Source organism: Entelurus aequoreus, linkage group LG04 (assembly GCF_033978785.1).
Source record: "Entelurus aequoreus isolate RoL-2023_Sb linkage group LG04, RoL_Eaeq_v1.1, whole genome shotgun sequence".
Lineage (NCBI taxonomy): Eukaryota > Metazoa > Chordata > Actinopteri > Syngnathiformes > Syngnathidae > Entelurus > Entelurus aequoreus.
The window spans coordinates 33,892,544-33,914,423 of NC_084734.1; the positions used below are offsets into that span (position 1 = coordinate 33,892,544).

Consider the following 21,880-nt stretch of genomic DNA (forward strand, 5'->3'; position numbering starts at 1 on the left):
CATTTAATTGGTTCTGTGACGGCACTCTTAACTCAAAACACTTCTGTCTCAAATCAACGTCAATTATTTTTCTCACTACTGTCGTCCGTTACCATTATATTTCTTCCCTCAAATAGTTAATACAACAGTTAATACTGTAAGTAGTGTAGATATATACTATCAGATATATACTATCATCATAATACAGTCATCACACAAGATAATCACATAGAATTATTTACATTATTTACAATCAGGGGTGTGGAGGGGGTGAGGGGTAGGATATGGACAGCAAGTAGTGGAGAGAGAGAGAGAGAGAGAGAGAGAGAGAGAGAGAGAGAGAGAGAGAGAGAGAGAGAGAGAGAGAGAGAGAGAGAGAGAGATCAGAAGGCATAAGAAAAAGTATCTGCATTTGATTGTTTACATTTGATTAGTAGCAATCCGGGGAGGGTGTTAGTTTAGGGTTGTAGCTGCCTGGAGGTGAACTTTTATTGCGGTTTTGAAGGAGGATAAAGATGTCCTTTCTTTTATACCTGTTGGGGGCGCATTCCACATTGTTGTGGCATAGAAAGAGAATGAGTTAAGACCTTTGTTAGTTCGGAATCTGGGTTTAACGTGGTTAGTGGAGCTCCCCCTGGTGTTGTGGTTATGGCGGTCATTTACGTTAAGGAAGTAGTTTAACATGTACTTCGGTATCAGGGAGGTGTAGCGGATTTTATAGACTAGGCTCAGTGCAAGTTGTTTTACTCTGTCCTAATAATTATTAGTCTAATAATTATTTGTTGAATGAGTTATCCGGCTTAATGTAGACAGGGTCTTAGTTGTAGTTTTCATTGTCAAATTTAGAAGTGTGGAAATCGCCATGTAAAGTTTTTAATGCTAATAGCAAGGCCAATGTATATTAGCATCAAGCTCCTACATTTTTGGAAAAGTGGAGCCTTACTTTACTTACGTAGCAGCGTTTTTTAAGTCAATTACTTTGTTGGCATTGATAATTGCAACATTACCTAGAGGTAGTTTGGCTGAGGCCGCTCTCAGTGCTGCTGGAGTAATCGCCAACTACCGAAGTGCAAAGTATCATGCTGTACTGTAAGATGGCATCGATGTTTATGTGAATCGGGGCCCGGTAGGACTGGATGGATTTCGGTCAGTGCCAAAAAAGTACGGAATTCGGTACCCCAAGCATGATAAGATAAATGTGCAGTAAATGGGGTGCCTCCATGATAAAGCTGCATAGTACAAACAAAAACCTAAATTAAATAGGGCGTTGTGCGCCACTTTTGCATACATGAGGCCCCAAATGTTTCCGGCGGATCTTACGGGGTTCACTGTGGCATTTGCTATGCTAACTAATGGTGGGATACTTGTAACTGAAATTTCTGCATGGAACTTCAAGTGTAACAATTAGCTGAGGGACAGCTCTTATAGCAAAACACTCTTAAGTCGGGGTATTCTTAGACTGAGGTACCACTTTATATCTGAAACTTTTCTCTATTTCCTTTTAGCCCCCTGCCCTACGGATCTTTTTGCTCGGTTGCAGAGGGTCGGGCAAGACCACTCAAGGTGAGTGGCTTGCCAAAAAACTGGGCCTCTTTCATGTCCAGTTCAGGGAGCAGCTTCAAATGCTCCTTGTGGCAAAGACGAAGGAGCGGGCTGTTAACGCAGACGAGTCGACAGAGGAGCACCTCGATGCCTTGAAGGCTACCATCAAAGAAGCTCTTGGGGAGGAGGATGTTGAGACCACCAACGAGGTTAGTTTGCTTTTTATCATACAGGACTGTCAGATGATTTTTTTTTAAACAAAGTAATCACACTCTTGAATTTTAATGATGATTAATCACAAGTGCTTCACACCTGCTTGCATAGGTAATATTTGCTTAAGAAAAGACCCCAGTATTTGGTCACGTCTAATTTTATTCTCAGAATGTCGTACAGGAACGGTTTTTTTTTAATGTTTTACTGAACTGGTGACAAAACTTGGTGACTGTATAGTAAAAAATTAAGTGCACATTTTGAAAGTCTTTGCAATATAATCGTAAACAAGGTAAGGATGTACACTAAGAGAATATAATGAACACACCCATAAACAAGTTAACATAGTGCTCCATTTACATCTGCACTTACTCTTCCTTTAACCAGGTGCTTAAACAAACAAGCTTATTTTACATTTTCAGATGACAGTGCTGATCTCTTTTTTGTACAAAGCTAGTTGTGATTATTTCCTGAGGTGCAATGGTCTCCAGTAAGCAAAATAAATTCAGCATCAGCCAGTAGTTGCAACTTGCTGCCCTTGTTTGTGCAGTACAGTTCGTTTATCCGTGTTATAATTGTGCCACTCCAAGGTAGTTTGTATGACGGATCACCTGTGGTGATATGCATGACTGTGACAGAGTGGATGAGCTCGGCACTCATCTCAACAGGCCTAATTTACATGATTATGTAATTGTCTTGCTGGCATTTTTAGCAGTTCTTGTTTCATTTTATTTCAGTTAAATGTATTAAGTTATCTGTTGCAATATACTTACATGCTGTGGCAGCTCACCTACAGAAATGTTTGGGACGGAGCCACCAGATATTTCCTGGTTGTTCTCAGGTAAAATAATATTTAATAACACCAGTAGTCAAATACTAAACAAACACTCTCGTGCAGGGATGTGCACGTAAAAAAAGGACACTAGTGCAGTTAGTAGCGCACAAAAAGACTATACAGAAACTCAAAACAAGACTATACTTATATTGAGGCGTGAAAAGAAAGAACAGCGTGCCACAGCCGTCATCAATTTTCGAGCGCTATTTAAAACACAAAGCTGTCTTAAATAGGCTGATGATTGTTAACTCAACTCATTTGGACCTAACAGCACTATGAGGCAGGAGTCAAGTTGCTTCAGGAGGAAAAAATAAAACAGGAAAAAAAAAAAAAAAAAAGAGCGCTAGACCGGAAAGAAATCATCAAACACAGGAAAATGCCCACACATTTAAAATAAGGCACGGTTTTCTTCCTCTTCTTCATTGTATGGCAGGTCGTTATAGTTGCATACCCCCACCTGCTGTACTGGATTGAGTGTGTATCCTCATGGAGAGTACTTAGGGTACGGACTATATTGGTACAACCATATCAAATATGTATTTACACAAACCAGAACTAAAAATAAAAAGAAAAAAAACAAAACAAAAAACTACACTTTTAGTAATAAACCTGTGGTTTGGAAGAGGAACTGCCTATCGTTCACAATCATTATGAAAGACATGACGGCAGGGATTTTTTTTAATGCTTTCTAAATATTAAATAAAAGTAAATAAAAGTGTGCTTACTGCAGAACCAATGGGAGCTACCTTTTTCCGTCCATACAATCCGATAAATAACCATTCAATAAGCGCCAACAATACTCAATTTACATTTCGTGACTTGAATATTAACCAAGTATTAGTGATATTGTTATTATAAGCACTAACGCAGACAAACTATTTATAGTGGCGCCATCATCACAAGTTTGTGTGCCTATGTTTTCATTACATCATCAAGTGGTCTGCTGCTTCCTCGCTTCCTTGCTCCCTGTAAGTTTATTTTAGATCATAAATCATGCCTCTCACCTGAAAAGTACATGGCTGAGAATATAATCCGACAAATTGTGACACTCTGACAGCCGTTTCAGACCTGAAACTGGCGAGAACACCACAAAAAGCATCACACACCCCCCGCCCCCCCATCCTTCCCCCACCCCACCTCTTTTTTTTGCGAGGATTATGAGACATTTTCATCTAAATGGGAAAATATGAACATCCTAGCGGTCGGCATTGTAATACCAGCAGACCTTGTACAGTAAGTGATGTTTTATCATGTTTGTTGGCTCTCATAAAGTCTGCAGTGAGTAATAGTCAGTGATAAAGGAAAAAAAAGCAAACGTTGTTGGTTGTCCTCTGCTTGTTGTTGTCATTGTAGCATCCTCAAGTACATGTTTTGTTTTAAGATGGTACTATAAAAATGGGACCCAATACCTCCCTGCTTGGCACTCAGCATCAAGGGTTGGAGTTGGGGGTTAAATCACCAAAATGATTCCCGGGCGCAGCGCCGCTGCTGCCCACTGCTCCCCAAGGGGATGGGTCAAATGCAGAGGACAAATTTCACCACATCTAGTGTGTGTGACAATCATTGGTACTTTAATCTTAATCTTTAATCTTTTTTATTTGATGTGCGCTGATGATAAGCAAGTTTGTTGATGCAAAATCCAATAGTTTACCTTAGTTGTATCTAAAGTTACGTCGGACTGGGTTTTGAAGCGGAATTGGCCGCAGAGCACACCGCTCTGACTCTCATTCCTAATCTTCGCACTGGCATTTGGCCTGATCACTGACCGTGTAACAATGGTTAATGTAACGGGTTAAGATGCAGTCAAAACAAAAAGTGTGATTAATCTTCATTAATTTTTTATTTACGCAAAAATTTTTTCTTATCGATCACATGCATTACCGCGTTAATGTTGACAGTCCTAATATAAACTGATTGCCTCCTTGTTTTAGTCGTTTTTGCAGGATGGGGAACTGGCTGAGGAGGAAATCAGTATCAAAGCCTATTTGGTGGATGGCATTCCATTGAGTCAACATGTACTAGAAAAGGTCCTTAATCCATATTGGAAAACGGAGCCTTTCATGTAACTACATAGAAAACACACAAATTCTCTAAGTCAGGGGTCTCCAACCCATGCTCGCTGGTAGCTCCCCTTGCCTTTCCGAATGGTAGACATTGTGGTAGTGTTCACATACCCTTTCCAGAGGCTTTTATTATGCTCAGCCATCTAACACAGCTGCTATAAGTTGGCCGAACAATCAAATATTTTGAACGGCTCTTTTATATAAACAATTAAATATTAATTCGGACAACGGTACTGTAGAAGAAAGTAATTGGGAATTGGTTGTCAAGGTTCACTTAATGTATATCCGTTCAAAAAGTCGTTCATTTGTGGGGGGCACTGTTTTGCGTACAAATTGCATGTAAAATCTCGATTTATAAATGACAGGGCACTTCATATTGAATTTTACTGAAAACAATTTCTTGGCTGCTTCCTGCTCCGTCGCTGACAAGAATATAGTGGTAAAATTACCCCCCTGACAGTTACACTGGCTCCTATGGCGCACAGTGCTTGTCTTGTAAGGCAGAGATACTGGATTAAAATCCTGATTAAAGTTGATTTTGGAAGGTTTATAAAAGTGTGTTTTAATGTTATTAAACTTTTTTTTTGTACAAAACACTAGTCAAATTAAAATCAAGTTTGATTTTAAAAGAAAGTATAAAAATCGTTTCACATTATTGGGGACTTATTATGCAAAGCCAACTTTTCTTACCTGTTGGTACCTGTTTTTGTGTATTTAGGATCTGCATAAGTCCCGAAAATGTGTAGCATATATCCATCCATCCATTTTCTACCGCTTATTCCCTTCGGGGTCGCGGGGGGCGCTGGAGCCTATCTCAGCTACAATCGGGCGGAAGGCGGGGTACACCCTGGACAAGTCGCCACCTCATCGCAGGGCCAACACAGATAGACAGACAACATTCACACTCACATTCACACACTAGGGCCAATTTAGTGTTGCCAATCAACCTATCCCCAGGTGCATGTCTTTGGAGGTGGGAGGAAGCCGGAGTACCCGGGGGGAACCCACGCAGTCACGGGGAGGACATGCAAACTCCACACAGAAAGATCCCGAGGCCGGGATTGAACTCACAACTACTCAGGACCTTCGTATTGTGAGGCAGATGCACTAACCCCTCTGCCACCGTGCATAGTTCTACCATATTTCTGTCAGTAGATTCGCTATGGAAGGGCTAAAAACTAAAACATGATGCTGTACAGTGGAGCCACTTAATTAAGACCCTCCACAAAACGACGCACCCTGAAGAGACAGACGGAAAGCAGCTTGAAAACAGTCTGTAAAAAAATTTTATAATTTATGCGAATTTTAACCAAAGAACCACCATTACATGTTATGTAGACTACAAGGAAGAGTTCTAAATGTAGAAAAAAATTGTAACGGGGAAAAGGAGGCCTCTAAATAAAATTCTGCTTAGGACCCCAATTTAGCCTGGAGCAGCCATGGCTATGAAAATAAATGTTTCCAAAAGATGTAGCTCTCGGCCATTTTCATTTTCTAAAAGTAGCTCTCACAAGAAAAAAGGTTGGAGACCCCTGCTTTAAGTTATAGTTTAGGGTGTTGGCAATAATCAAGTTGTGTTTTTTTACAGGTCTACAGGTTTTATTCTCGAGGGTTTCCCTCTTAACACTGAGGAAGTGCACCACGTGTTGCAGTATCAGCTTTTCCCCGATGTTGTGGTCACCTTGACGGCGGAGGTGTCTGACATTCAGACGCGTCTGCTGCCAAAATTTTGGCAGAGGTGGAAGGAGCACTGCGATCGGCGAGAAGCTTTGCTCGACGTCCTACGTGAAATGAACCGCAAGACTCGAGTAAGTCAGCAACAACAATGCCAGAAAATATATTTAAGGGGACGGCGTGGCGCGGTTGGGAGAGTGGCCGTGCCAGCAACCTGACGGTTGCTGGTTCGATCCCCACCTTCTACCAACCTCGTCATGTCCGTTGTGTCCTTGAGAAAGACACTTCACCCTTGCTCCTGATGGGTCGTGGTTAGGGCCTTGCATGGCAGCTCCCGCCATCAGAGTGGGAATGTGTGTATGAATGGGTGAATGTGGAAATAGTGTCAAAGCGCTTTGAGTACCTTGAAGGTAGAAAAGCGCTATACAAGTAAAACCCATTTACCATTTCTGTCCTCACAAAAAGTTGTTACAGGCAATGTGATTTTCTGCTATACAGCTAGCTAAACATGAAAATCTTCCATCATTGCATCCTTAAAGGAACATGTTGTCGGGACTGGCAGGATGTAAGTCAAGAAATACCCTTTACTTTGTAAAACTGAAAATGGGCACTAATAAAAACAGTGAGTACTAAAGACTAAATAACATTCCATCGATAGTCAGTTTACAGCAAACTAGTCATTATCACAACCCCAAAATGCATGTTAATTTTACTTTGAACAGAAGAAGCTCCCTGGGCCCCACTCGTTATTATCAACAGTGTTGGGACTAACGCGTTACAAAGTAACGCGTTACAAAGTAACGCGTTACTGTAACGCCGTTAGTTTCGGCGGTAACTAGTAATCTAACGCGTTTTTTTTATATTCAGTAACTCAGTTACCGTTACTACATGATGCGTTACTGCGTTATTTTACGCTATTTTTTATGTAGTATCGGCTAGAAACAGAAGATCTGAGTGTGTTTTATTACAGCGCTGGAGTGACATGCTTCTGAATCTTCCTCTGCTCCCTGTGTGTGTCTGGGTGTGGGAAGGGGAGGGGAGGGGGATGCGCAATACAACGTAAACCGTTGGCCAACCAAAAAGTAACCACAGAACACTATACGACTATACGGTATACGTGTATAGTGTTCTGTGGTTACTTTTTGGTTGGCCAAGCGGACATGACGACAGGCTGTCCTCACTCAGGTCTGCACGGACCTGGAGGGGGCGTGCCTTAAGTCCGGCTGGAAATCAAGAGAAATTCGGGAAAATGGTTGTCCCGGGGAGAGGCACTGAAATTCGGGAGGGTTGGCAAATATGAGATATTCTCACTTCTTTTCTTTTGTCGAGCACAAAGAAAATAACATTTTAGTTAAATGTAAGTTGTGTCTTGGATCAAAGATCCCGTCTATTGCCCAAAACAACAACTCAAATCTGCCTGGTTAGGCTTTGTGTATGTCACATGTGCCTTCCTAGGTGAAGCCAGGTTTACAGCTATGTTGTTGATTGATTGATTGATTGAAACTTTTATTAGTAGATTGCACAGTACAGTACATATTCCGTACAATTGACCACTAAATGGTAACACCCCAATAAGTTTTTCAACTTGTTTAAGTCGGGGTCCACTTAAATTGATTCATGATACAGATATATACTATCAAATATATGCTATCATCATAATACAGTCATCACACAAGATAATCATCAGAGTATATACATTGAATTATTTACATTATTTACAATCCGGGGTGTGGGATATGGAGGGGGGGGGGGGGTTGGGTTTAGTTGGTATCAACACTTCAGTCATCAACAATCAGCATCAACAATTGCATCATCAGAGAAATGGACATTGGAACAGTGTAGGACTGACTTGGTAGGACATGTACAGCAAGTAGTGGACATAGAGAGAGAGATCAGAAAGTATAAGAAAAAGTGTCTACATTTGATTATTTACAATCCGAAGAGGTATTATGTGGAAGGGAGGGTGTTAGTTTAGGGTTGTAGTTGACTGAAGGTGTTCTTTTAGTGTGGTTTTGAAGGAGGATAGAGATGCCCTTTATTTTACACCTGTTGGGAGTGCATTCCATATTGATGTGGCATAGACAGAGAAGGAGTTAAGACCTTTGTTAGTTCGGAATCTGGGTTTAACGTGGTTAGTGTTAGTGTTAGTGTTAGTGTTAGTGTTAGTGTTAGTGTTAGTGTTAGTGTTAGTGTTAGTGTTAGTGTTAGTGTTATTATGCTGTTTGTTACTTATGTATGTTATGTTGCAGCTATTTAAAATAGTTTTGTCAATTTGTTCTGGCCTGAAATAGATTGGCCCTTTGAAACATATCTTTGTCTTTGTGTGTTGTGTGTAGACCACATTGCTTAGCAGAGTTCAGTGATGCAAATGCATGTCAAGTTGATCAACGCATTGTATTATTCTCCAGTGCAATAACAGTATTTAAATGAAGGCTAAAAGGGCATTAATGGGAGCTTAAAAAAAAAAAGTAGAAGAAGTAACTAAATAGTTACTTTTCACAGTAACGCATTACTTTTTGGTGTAAGTAACTGAGTTAGTAACTGAGTTACTTTTGAAATAAAGTAACTAGTAACTGTAACTAGTTACTGGTTTTCAGTAATTAACCCAACACTGATTATCAATGCTATTACCGTACCTTACTTCCTGCTGATGCCTGCTATTTGAAACCACCACCACATTGCACCACATACACACAGAAAAACACTCCATTGATTCCGATCAAACAATCATCATGGTCAGGTGACTCTCGGGTACAACCTCAACCAGTGTTGATGCTTCATTATTACAGTGGGGGCAGGAGAGGCAGAGCCCCACCAGATCTGGCATATGGGGCTCTTGAAAAAAAACTATCAGCTACTGGGTGTAATAAATTTAAATGCAATGTTATATTATATTATATTATATATTATTTTGGCAAGGAAAACTACAGTGGTTTAAAAAGAAGAAAAAACATTATACTTGTTTATTGATTAAAATAAAATAACAATGATCAGCTCTTGGCTTAAAAGGGCTCTTACCTCTTCGGCAAAACTAAGTGAGAATCTTTTGACTACATAAAAAGGCATTGATGATACTTCTTGATAATGATATATTTTTAGTATCCAAATTGGCAAGGAGGACAATCACTTGAGGCTACAGCTATTACGCAATATTTAGTACATGTCAAAATGATCTAGACACACTTTTCTTATTTAGATCGTGTCCAAAACTTGACTGGTATTCTATAATATAGAAAGAAACCCCAGCTATGATACTTAATGAATGATATTTACTAAAACAAAGATTGAGACTCTTCATAAAACAAGTAGCGGAGCAACAAGGGTTAGATCATGAATAAGGTATATATTGTACATGTGTTGTTATGTAATGAAACTAGAGCTGTCAAAGTTAACACAATACTTACGCGTTAACTATAAAAAAAAAATATAACAAAAAATTGTATGTTCTGTACAGCCACTCAGGCTAGTTATTGTGTTGATATGCATACCCATTTTGGCTGTACATATGTGCTTTAAGAAAAGAGAACTATGGGATATTTCTCCTGTTGCCATATATTGTATGTATTTGACTTTTTTAAATGGATACTGTACATTAAGGGTTTGGCGCAGCCGGACCGGAGCAGGAGGGGATAAAAAGAAGGAAATAAAGATGGAGGGGGAAATTGTGGGGACAAGAGGGGGATAAGACAGAGAGAGACAACAACAACCACAAAATAACTACATCAGCAAATACGATATACATATGATACCAAAAATGATGAAGACAAACCACTTGATAAAGTAGATAGTAATAGCACAGAAATGACAATTAAAATTACACCACAAATTGCGCAACAAAAATACCAATAGAAATAACACTATTAATAATGTATAATAGAGGGCAGCGCGGGGGAAAAGGGGTTAGTGCATGTGCCTCACAATACGAAGGTCCTGGGTTCGATCCCCGGGAATAGAGGGTAGCACGGGGATACAGGGGTTAGTGCATGTGCCTCACAATACGAAGGTCCTGGGTTCGATCCCTGGGCTCGGGGTCTTACTGTGTGGAGTTTGCATGTTCTACCTGGGTACTCCGGCTTCCTCCCACCTCCAAAGACATGCACCTGGGGATAGGTTGATTGGCAACACTAGATTGGCCCTAGTGTGCTCATGTTGTCTGTCTGGCCCTGCAACGAGGTGGATATTTGTCCAGGGTGTACCCCACCTTACGGGCTCCAGCACCCCCGCGACCTCGAGAGGGACAAGCGGTAGTGAATGGATGGATAATGTATAATAATAATAATTATCTCTATTATCAACAGTGATCCTGTTCTGTCTCCCTGTAATGTTTGTCTGCTCTTAAATGGGATTGTGCTGAAAATCTTAATTTCCCCTCGGGGATTAATAAAGTATTTCTGATTCTGATTGCTTCAAATGCAACAATAATGTAATCTAATGAATACTTGAATTACAAAAGAACACAAATAAAGCGGGAACAGAGAAAGAGGAGCGCGGTGCAACCTTAATAAATATTTGATGAGGCGTGATTGTAAGCATGAGTGTGTGTATGTATACAGCATGTGCATGTGTATGTACAGTATGTATGTTTGTACAGTCAATGTGCGTGTGTGTATGTTTGTTTGTAAGTACAGTATATTTGTGGATGGTTGTGTGCCATGTCCTCGGCAACGCGGCATAGTGGGCCCGGTCTCGGGGGTCCTGTCGCTGGCCGGCCTGCCTTTGGTCCCTTGTTTCTGGGCACCGCACCTGCTGTTTTGGGTTGGGTTTTCTGGGTGACTGTACATAGTTCTGCACATACATAAGTACATACGCATATACATACACTCACACAATACATACAGTACATCCACACACACTTTTACTGTACAAACATACATACATACATACTGTGTATACACGTGCACATATACACAAACATAAATTCATGCATACAATAACGTTTCATCAACCATATATTCACGTTGTGTCGTCTTGAGTAGAAACATGGCACACTGCTAAAGCGTAACCTATCTTTACCAAAATCAATGTAAAAGGTTAATATATTCCGCTCCTCCTTGTCCCCCTTCACCTTTACCTACTTTATTTTGTAATTAAAGTATTCATTACATTCATGTATAGTTGAATTTGAAGCGATTCCAATGTTGATAATAGAAGTAATTATTCATTATCAATAGGCAGGGCCAGTTTATTTATTGGGCACAATTCGTACACAAGGCAATTAAAAAATATTTACAGAAAATTTAAATAGGGCAAACAAATATACCAATTTATAATTCAAATTCAAATCAGAAAGCACACTAATCATCATAAAGAGAATCATAGTTAATTAAAATCAATCAAATACTGTAGATAAAATACTTTCAGTTGTCATAAGACACGATTGAATACAAGTGTTTTCAGACTAGATTTGAATATTGCCAACCTTGAGGCCCGTCTCACATTTTCAGGAAGACTATTCCAAATTTTAGGAGCATAAAATTGAATCGCAGTTTCACCATGTTTGGTACTGACTCTAGACCGCAGCAGGAGACCACCACCTGAGGTTCTCAGAGCTCGATGGGGTTCAAATGGCTCTAATAGTGTTATTTCTATTGGTATTTTTGTTGCTCCATTTGAAGTGCAATAATGTTCATTGACATTTCTGTGTCATTATTATCTATTTTATTAACTGGTCTTTGTTATAATTTTTGGTATCATATTTGTAAATATTGTATATGCTGATGGTTTTTTTGTTGTTTTTTGTTGTCTCTCTGTCTTATCCCCCTGTCTTCTCTTTTCTTCTTCTTTCTATCCCCTCCTGAGCCAAACACTAAATATATCCATTTAATATAGTCAAATACAAATCGTCAAGGGTGTGTCGTGTGAGACGGTGAAAGTTGTTGGGATTTTAGATGCAGACAAACAAAGAGGCAACGTGCAGGTGAAAAGACGTTTTTGATACAGAAACAAACAAAAAGTAAGAGTTACAGCATAAGGGAAGGTAGGCGGGGCAAAAACTAAACTGGATAGACTACAGAGAAAACAAAATGGACTGCTGGAACACAGAAAAAATAAACACTGACTATGAGTTTGGAGCAGGCACCGTCCAGAAAGTAAGTCTGTACTTGACATAACCATGGAAATTTCCCGACAAATAATAGTGGCTCAGACTCAACTTAAATAGTCTTAATTACCAACAGAAAGCAGGTGTGTGTACCAGTGCTCAGAGAAAGATGCAAAGCTGTTATGGAAAAACACCAACACCACAGGAATTACCACCAAAATAAAATTGCAAGACAGGAATTAAACTACTAAATACCAGAGAAAACTCAAACTAAAAATAGGGCACAGTCTGGCGTAACAGGCTGTGACAGAATGCCCCCCGGCACCCCTAAAAAACGGATTCCAGACGTTCGAGAAAAGTCACGGGAGGGTGGAGGGAGGACAAGGCGGTGGGTCGACTAGCCCTGTGTCCTCTTAGCCAGCGGGGAAGAGTCAGATGGCGGAGCTAGACCGTTTAGTATTTTATACCTAAGTAGTAAAACACAGGAAGCCAGTGCAGGTGAGCCAGTATTGGCGTAATATGATCAAAGTTCTTGTTCTTGTCAAAAGTCTGGCAGCCGCATTTTGTACCAACTGTAATCTTTTAATGCTAGACAGAGGGAGACCCGAAAATAATTCGTTACAGTAATCGAGACGAGACGTAACGAACGCATGAATAATGATCTCAGCGTCGCTGGTGGACAAAATGGGAAGGAATTTTAGCGATATTACGGAGATGAAAGAAGGCTGTTTTAGTAACACTCTTAATGTGTGACTCAAGTGAGAGAGTTGGGTCGAAGATAATACCCAGATTCCTTACCGAGTCCCTTTGTGTAACTGTTTGGTTGTCAAATGTTAAGGTGGTATTATTAAATAGGTTTCGGTGTTTAGCAGGACCGATAATCAGCATTTCCGTTTTCTTAGCGTTAAGATGCAAAAAAATGCTGGACGTCCATTGTTTAATTTCATTTAGACACGCCTCCAGGTGACTACAATCCGGCGTGTTGGTCAGCTTTAGGGGCATGTAGAGTTGGGTGTCATCAGCATAACAGTGAAAGCTAACATCGTATTTGCGTATGATGTCACTTAGCGGCAGCATGTAGATGCTGAAGAATGCAGGGCCAAGAACCGAACCCTGTGGAACTCCACACGTTACCTTAACATACCCAGAGGTCACATTGTTATGGGAGACACACTGCATCCTGTCAGTAAGATAAGAGTTAAACCAAGACAAGGCTAAGTCTGACATACCAATACGTGTTTTGATACGTTCTAATAAAATGTTATGATCGACAGTATCGAAAGCAGCACTAAGCTCAAGTAGCAGCAACATAGATGACGCATCAGCATCCATATTTAGCAATAGGTCATTAGTCACTTTTGCGAGGGCTGTCTCCATAGAGTGTTTTGCCCTGAATCCAGACTGAAAGGGTTCACAGAGATTGTTAGATGCTAAAGTTTCATTTAGTTGCTGTGCAACAATTTTTTCGAGGATCTTCGAGATAAAAGGAAGGTGAGACACCGACCGGTAGTTTACCATGAGGTCAGGATGGAGGTTAGGGCTTTTGAGCAGAGGATGAATAACCGTTTTCTTTTAATGCTACGAGAACAGTGCCAGAGGAAAGTGATAAGTTATTAATACTTAGCACAGATGGTCCTAATATTACAAACAGCTCCTTGATAAGTTTCCCAGGAAGTGGGTCAAGTAAACATGTTGTTTAGCCCACATCATTTGGGAATGGTGCCATTACCAAAGGCAATAGGCCAGAAAGAGTCATAGTTTTGACAGCATTAATGTTGCGGCTGCTAAAGCAGTGGTTATTGGCCTGTTGCCAATTAATCAGAACTTCAAATTTGATAAGGTAATGATCAGACATTACTTTAGTTTACGAACGTACCATAACTTTGGAGGTGGTGACACCCCAGACAAGGACTAGATCTATTGTATTTCCGTTGCGATGTGTAGGTTAATGTATTATTTGTGTAAAACCACAGCTATGGATTATAGTCTGGAGCGCCACACACGGAGGGTTTGACAGGGTATTCATATGGATATTAAAATCCTCCATTATAATTATGCGTGCGTCACTAGATCAGCGACAAACTCTGAAAATTCACTGATAAAGTCAGAATAAGGCCCAGAGGGGCGATAGATAACAACCAGATAGAGAGGTAGCGGTTTGACAGACCTTATAGTAAGCACATCAAATGATTTATATTTATTACTTAGGTTAGGGGTAAGGTTAAGGTTTTCATTGGATATTAGTGCGCCCCCTCCACCCCTTTTAAGGGGACGGGCAATATGTGCACTCCTATTGTTAGGAGGAGGTGCCTCATGAAGCGGGAAAAATTTATCTGGCTTTAGCCAGGTTTCGCTGAGACCAATGATGTTAAAATTGTTGTCTCTAATGACCTCATTAACTAATAACATTTTGTTATTAGTTAATGATATTTTTAAGAAGCCCATATCATAGATAGTGGGCTGTTTTGAGGAATTTTTGTTAATGGTATCCGTAGTACTGACGATCGTCAGCAGACTTTCATGTAGTCATGTAGTCTGCCTTACGATGAGTGTGGAGCAGACGGCATCCACAAAGTACCTTTTATACTTGACAACACCATAGAAATAATATGAATAGTGAATAATGTGCCGACAATGAATGATGGCTCAGACTGAACTTAAATAGTCCTAATTACCAGTGATGGGCATTAAAAAACTACATGTAGCTAAGCTACATATCTTAACTAAATTTTCCAGTAGCTTGGCGGTAGCTTAGCTACTTTTTTAACAATTAGCTTTTCCTGTAGCTTAGCTACTTTTAGACCTATGTATCTTATATCAAAGCTACAAGCTGATTAATAAAAAATAAAAATACATGAAAATGGAAGAGGGATTCTCTCCCGCAGATTAGATATTTCCTTTAGTGATGAAGATGACGTGCAGGAAACCCACAATAAAGTGTGTCCATATCCATATTTAGACAAATCTTTGCCTTTAGAGAAAAAAATGCCCCAAACTTTAGTTTTTAGTTGTCTACTGTGAATACCAAAATATAACTGCTCTCTCATTTAAGTCGTGGAACAGAAATTTAGCAATACACATTAAGGTGAGTTGAGTTTTTTACTGCACGTAACACAAGTCATTGTTTTTTTTTTTGTCAAGATATAGATAGATGATGTTTGTTTTTTTACTGTAGGTAGAGAAAACGAATAACATTATAGGGGTGGGCCAAAGAAAAGGCAAACTAAATAAATAGATACATACAGTGATGTGCGGGGAGCCCTAGAGGTAGATGTAGAGCGTCCCTGCATGGCTAAATGACAGATCGTTAACAGTAATGGACCCTTATTGGGGCCATTTGTACTCTCTCAGTTACATTAACATTGATATTATACATGTGGGCCCATAGATATAAATGCCGTTAAATGTAACTTTGATGTAGCAAGTTACTTTTGCTGTGTAGCTTGTAGTGTAACTTGCTAAAATTCTCTGGGGAGAGCTTCCCCTGTAGTTTAGCCACATTTAATCGAGAGTAACTTGTAGCTCAGCTTACTACATTTTCCGAGTAGCTTGCCCATCACTGCTAGTTACTAATAGAAAGCAGGTGCGTGTATCAGTGCTCAGCAAAAATGTACAGGTGTTATGGAAAAACACCAACACCACAGGAAGTACCACCAAAATAAAAGCGCAGGACAGGAACTAAAGCACTAAACACCAGAGAAAACTTTAACTAAATATAGGGCACAGCCTAGTTTAACAGGCTATGACACAAATAAGGCAACAAAAGAAGAATCCCACACTTCTATTTTGTAAAGTAAATCTGTACAGCAGATATGGGCATCTACAGTGACAAAATGATTTGCCTTAGTGGCTGGACAGGACATGTTAAAAAAAATAAATAAAAGTACAGTACAGTACCTTAGTAGGCCAAAGTATTCATTAAAAGCAAGGCAGTTTTATTTACACACATTTTGAACAGTAACACTGTTTTTGACTGTAGTAAAATAAAACAAGTACTTTAATCAAGTAATTATTACACTAGATAGAACCCACGTACCACTGGTGGTACACATACCAGAGTTTAATAATAAATAGTTGATAACATAACACATAGATTGTTACTGTAACTACCGTATTTTTCGGAGTATAAGTCACACCTGCCGAAAATGCATAATAAAGAAGGAAAAAAACATATATTAATCGCACTGGAGCCCGGCCAAACTGTGAAAAAAACTGCGACTTATAGTCCAAAAAATACGGTACTTCAATAAAATGGGATGCAAGCTCAGCAAAAATGAAAGACAGTAGGCAAAAAGTCGAGAGGGACTTTTTTATCTTGTCTGTCATCAATACATGTCAAGACACCTCTTCTCGAAAAAATCAATGACTTCCAGCTTCAAAACAAAAACGCTACGTGTCACATCCGGTCAAACTGCACTAACGGAAATGTAAATTTGCCTTACTTTACGATCATGCTTATCAAATATGTTTTGCAATGCAATCTGTGATATTTCTACCTAAATAAATGTTGGTTTATCAGTTGAGGAATATAGGAGCGGAAATTTCCTGACAGGCTAAAATATAGTGTATACTCTTTCATAACCTATTCTGGTTGATAGTCCTCAATTACAGAATGTTTAGCAGGCTGAATATTACACTTTCTTAATAAATAGAGAAGGGTAAGACATGGTCATGCAGCGATATGAATACCATTAACTTGTACAACATGTAATGTACAGGATTTATTCAAGAAGAAATATCACATTTTAGATTACCAATATCTTTGACCATCAAACAAACCATGATTGCAACAACTCGCATTTTGTGTTAATAATGCTCAAAACTGGTATCTAAACACAGAGGTGTAGCTCCTCTCCTCTGAATGCAAGTGTCCTACAGCCGGAAATAGAATTCTGTCAGGGATACACCAACTGCACGTCATTTTTGTAAATTGTCATTTGAAAAAAATGTTTTGTTTACAGTACACGTGCTAATAATGAAAACATTTAACCATCTGCTATTATCGTGATACATTTTTAGTTAACCATGATTTTATATTTTAATTGTTTGGGAGCCTTAAATCATGTTTTTCACAGGTTGTTTTGGTGCCAGATGTCAAAAATGCCTATTATTTAATACCTTGAATACCTTATGTACCCTTAAAGAAATTAACAATCAAATTTGTCCTATTGCTCTTGACTGTAATGCAAAGTCGTGATCAGGCTCTCTTTGTTACAGGAAGACAACATTGAGAAGAGGAGGGCAGATCTAATGGAGGAGAAAGGCGTTTCTTCGCTAAACACAGCAAAAGTAAGGTCACACAGTAGTCTCTCTAAAATCTTTACTTCCCTTTTAGGAATACATTTTTTTGTTCCAAACTCTAAACAAACAACTTTTCGTGTCAGGCCGAAGACGAGGACGGGGACGGGGACGGGGACGGGGAAGGCTCAAACATCGAGGATGAGATCGAGGCTATCTTGGAGGAGGAGTTTCCCCTTGAAGGGGACGACGAATTCAGGGATGAAGAGGAGACCGAGGAAGCAACTGACGACAGGCTGAGCATGGAGATCGAAGAGCGCTACGTGACTGATACCAACAACATTGCTTCTGTGTTGGTAAAAAAGACAAACCCCTGGGCATTTGGTTTAATGTAAGATTAACTAGATTGTTAGTGCAGTTAAATAGGTTATGCAGTATATCCTTACAATAAAATAAAAGAGTTAGACACTTTAGTTCCAGTGTCAGACTGTTAGGAAATCCTTTATTAACCCTTACAGAAATCGATTCTGAATTGAATTGTTACCCCCAATAATCGAATCGTGTGGTGCCCAAAGATTCACAGCCCTATTGTATATACATACATATGTATATATGTACAAACCCCGTTTCCATATGAGTTGGGAAATTGTGTTAGATGTAAATATGAACGGAATACAATGATTTGCAAATCCTTTTCAACCCATATTCGATTGAATGCACTACAAAGACAAGATATTTGATGTTCAAACTCATAAACTTTATTTATTTTTTTTGCAAATAATAATTAATTTAGAATTTCATGGCTGCAACACGTGCCAAAGTAGTTGGGAAAAGGCATGTTCACCACTGTGTTACATGGCCTTTCCTTTTAACAACACTCAGTAAACGTTTGGGAACTGAGGAGACACATTTTTTAAGCTTCTCAGGTGGAATTCTTTCCCATTCTTGCTTGATGTACAGCTTAAGTTGTTCAACAGTCCGGGGGTCTCCGTTTTGGTATTTTAGGCTTCATAATGCGCCACACATTTTCAATGGGAGATAGGTCTGGACTACAGGCAGGCCAGTCTAGCACCCACACTCTTTTACTATGAAGCCACGTTGATAAGCAGGGGCGTCCATGGTAACGTTGCTTGGATGGCAACATATGTTGCTCCAAAACCTGTATGTACCTTTCAGCATTAATGGCGCCTTCACAGATGTGTAAGTTACCCATGCCTTGGGCACTAACACACCCCCATACCATCACAGATGCTGGCTTTTACACATTGCGCCTAAAACAATCTGGATGGTTCTTTTCCTCTTTGGTCCGGAGGACACAACGTCCACAGTTTCCAAAAACAATTTGAAATGTGGACTCGTCAGACCACAGAACACTTTTCCACTTTGTATCAGTCCATCTTAGATGAGTTCAGGCCCAGCGAAGCCGACGGCGTTTCTGGGTGTTGTTGATAAACGGTTTTCGCCTTGCATAGGAGAGTTTTAACTTGCACTTACAGATGTAGCGACCAACTGTAGTTACTGACAGTGGGTTTCTGAAGTGTTCCTGAGCCCATGTGGTGATATCCTTTACACACTGATGTCGCTTGTTGATGCAGTACAGCCTGAAGGATCGAAGGTCACGGGCTTAGCTGCTTACGTGCAGTGATTTCACCAGATTCTCTGAACCCTTTGATGATATTACGGAGCGTAGATGGTGATTTCCCTAAATTCCTTGCAATAGCTGGTTGAGATAGGTTTTTCTTAAACTGTTCAACAATTTGCTTACACATTTGTTGACAAAGTGGTGACCCTCGCCCCATCCTTGTTTGTGAATGACTGAGCATTTCATGGAATCTACTTTTATACCCAATCATGGCACCCACCTGTTCCCAATTTGCCTGTTCACCTGTGGGATGTTCCAAATAAGTGTTTGATGAGCATTCCTCAACTTTATCAGTATTTATTGCCACCTTTCCTAACTTCTTTGTCACATGTTGCTGGCATCAAATTCTAAAGTTAATGATTATTTGCAAAAAATAATGTTTATCAGTTTGAACATCAAATATGTTGTCTTTGTAGCATATTCACTGAATATGGGTTGAAAATGATTTGCAAATTATTGTATTCCGTTTATATTTACATCCAACACAATTTCCCAACGCATATGGAAACGGGGTTTGCATATTAAAATGTTACTTCAAACATTGCCTGTAAAATTATAAAGGCTTTATGATGGTGACTGTTCACCTTACAGTACATGTACTTCAGTCTTTGAGAACATTTGCTTTTGTGTGTGTTTTCCATACCTAGGAGCTTGTGGCCGAGCTGAACATTCCGAGGATATCTATAAATGCGTCCCGTAAGACACAGATTGTTCGACGTCAACTCGTCCTGAAAGTGGAGCCTTTGTTCACCAACAGGGAGTCACTCTTCCAAAGATGCCTGGCCATTTCATACAACTTGTCACAGCAGCTACTCCTCTACTCTTACAAGTTTCATAGTGCCTTTGGCTGCTTGGACCCCGTTAGGGTAAGACAAAATAACCTTGATTTTGAGGATTGAGAAATTTTCCGAGTAAATTAAGTCCTTTTCCACACAGCGGTATAATGAAAGAGATATCATCCAGCCTTTGCTGTGGCCTCTTGATGGCGCCTATCCCGTGCTCCTCAATCAGTATATCTACTTTTTAGAGTCTAAGAAGAACCAACAAACATTCATGCTCAACCCTTTAAAGTACCTCAGGCAGACCAAGCCCTCCCCTACGCTTCCTGTTAAAATGGCCATTATTGGACCACCAAAATCAGGGAAAACTGGCGGTGAGTTTCGAATTGCAGTTTTTCATAAACTTCCTTCTCTAGTTTTCTAATCAATTTCTCTACATGTTGATGAAGTCGCGCAGATGTTGTCTCAGAAGTACGGCTTGGACCTGCTGTCCATTGGTGGCGTCATGCGTCGGGTTCTCGACACCCAGGATCACAGCGATTTGGCCACGCAGATGAAAGAGCATCTCCACGAAGGCCTTGCTGTGCCTGATGAACTGGCCATCCAGTGCCTGGAGCTGGTGCTCATGAGCATGGTCTGCTGCACCCAAGGGTTAGGCAAACATCACCTTTTACTAAATGAACTAAACATATTTCACAGACATTAATTGCAACAATTATTCATTGTTTTTAGGTCCATTGCACAATCAAATGAGATCCGATACAACAGTTGCATGTAGAATTGTGTATTTACTGTACAATGACAACTACAATGGTGCTGAGTAGAGAACGGTTGTCCAAACTTTTTTCACATACTAAAAAACCAAAGGGTGCGGGGGACACTTTGATACGTTTTTATTAAGGTTTTTACTATAACAGAATTACAGTAGTTGATACCGATTCGAATTTCAACGATTTTTGAGACTACGACGAAAACAAAAAAACTGAACTCGTGTTCTTCTAAATTCACTAAACTCACTTTATCACTGTGCTTCAACATCTTTTTGCAAATAATTCATCTGCCAAGAGGTAACTATATGTTCAATAAAGAAAAGCAGTCACCTATAGGCTCCAAGTATATACAAATATAATGTGCTTATTAATATGCTCATAAAGAACAATAGACAACTATTTTACATTCCAAAAAGAACAGCAACGGCATGGTACTTAAAACCCTTAAACTTAAATTGACTCTCAATATGGTGGTGGCTTGACATCATTATGTAATTTGTAATGAAATAGGCTAATAAAAAGGCTAAACATATATTTAAAGACAAATCTTTGCATTTGTTTTATTAATATCAAAATGTTTGCATTTTTTCATCACGTCAGGTCTTTTTACTCTATTTTTTTTTATTTTTGCTGGGATTTTTTGGGTGTTAATTTTATTACTACAATGTTCCACCAACCAGTAAAAATGCCTATCCCAGCTGCACTCGGGCAGAAGGCAAGGGACACCCTGGACAAGTCTCCACCTCGTTGCAGGTCCAACACAGACAAAGAGACAACATTCACACTCACATTCACACACTAGGGCCAGTTTAGTGTTGCCAATCAGCCTATCCCCAGGTGCATGCGAGTGGGAGGAAGCTGGAATACCTGTAGGAAACACACGTAGTCACAGGGAGAACATGCAAACTCCACACAGAAAACCCTGCGCCCGGGAATCGAACCCAGGACTTTCTCGCTGTGAGGTAGGTTAACCGCTGTGTCACTGTGCTGCAAAAGTTTTATTAAAAGGCTAAAAAAAAAAAGATACACCGTGATACTTTAATTTTTGTAATCAAGAAGTTCTAAAAGATCTGACGAGAAACGAATCATACACAAACCAAATAAATGT

At 39.7% G+C, this 21,880-nt stretch overlaps 1 protein-coding gene across 1 annotated transcript in view; it reads left to right on the plus strand.

The window, feature by feature from the left end:
• Positions 1-21,880, plus strand: part of LOC133648498 (adenylate kinase 9-like) — a 45,606-nt gene that overhangs the window by 14,807 nt on the left and 8,919 nt on the right. Inside the window, exons 19-26 of the mRNA XM_062044660.1 lie at positions 1,485-1,730; positions 4,498-4,628; positions 6,218-6,437; positions 17,561-17,632; positions 17,728-17,937; positions 19,871-20,089; positions 20,160-20,376; positions 20,452-20,653. Coding sequence (XP_061900644.1) covers positions 1,485-1,730; positions 4,498-4,628; positions 6,218-6,437; positions 17,561-17,632; positions 17,728-17,937; positions 19,871-20,089; positions 20,160-20,376; positions 20,452-20,653 — 1,517 coding nt within the window. The remainder of the gene's footprint in view (positions 1-1,484; positions 1,731-4,497; positions 4,629-6,217; positions 6,438-17,560; positions 17,633-17,727; positions 17,938-19,870; positions 20,090-20,159; positions 20,377-20,451; positions 20,654-21,880) is intronic.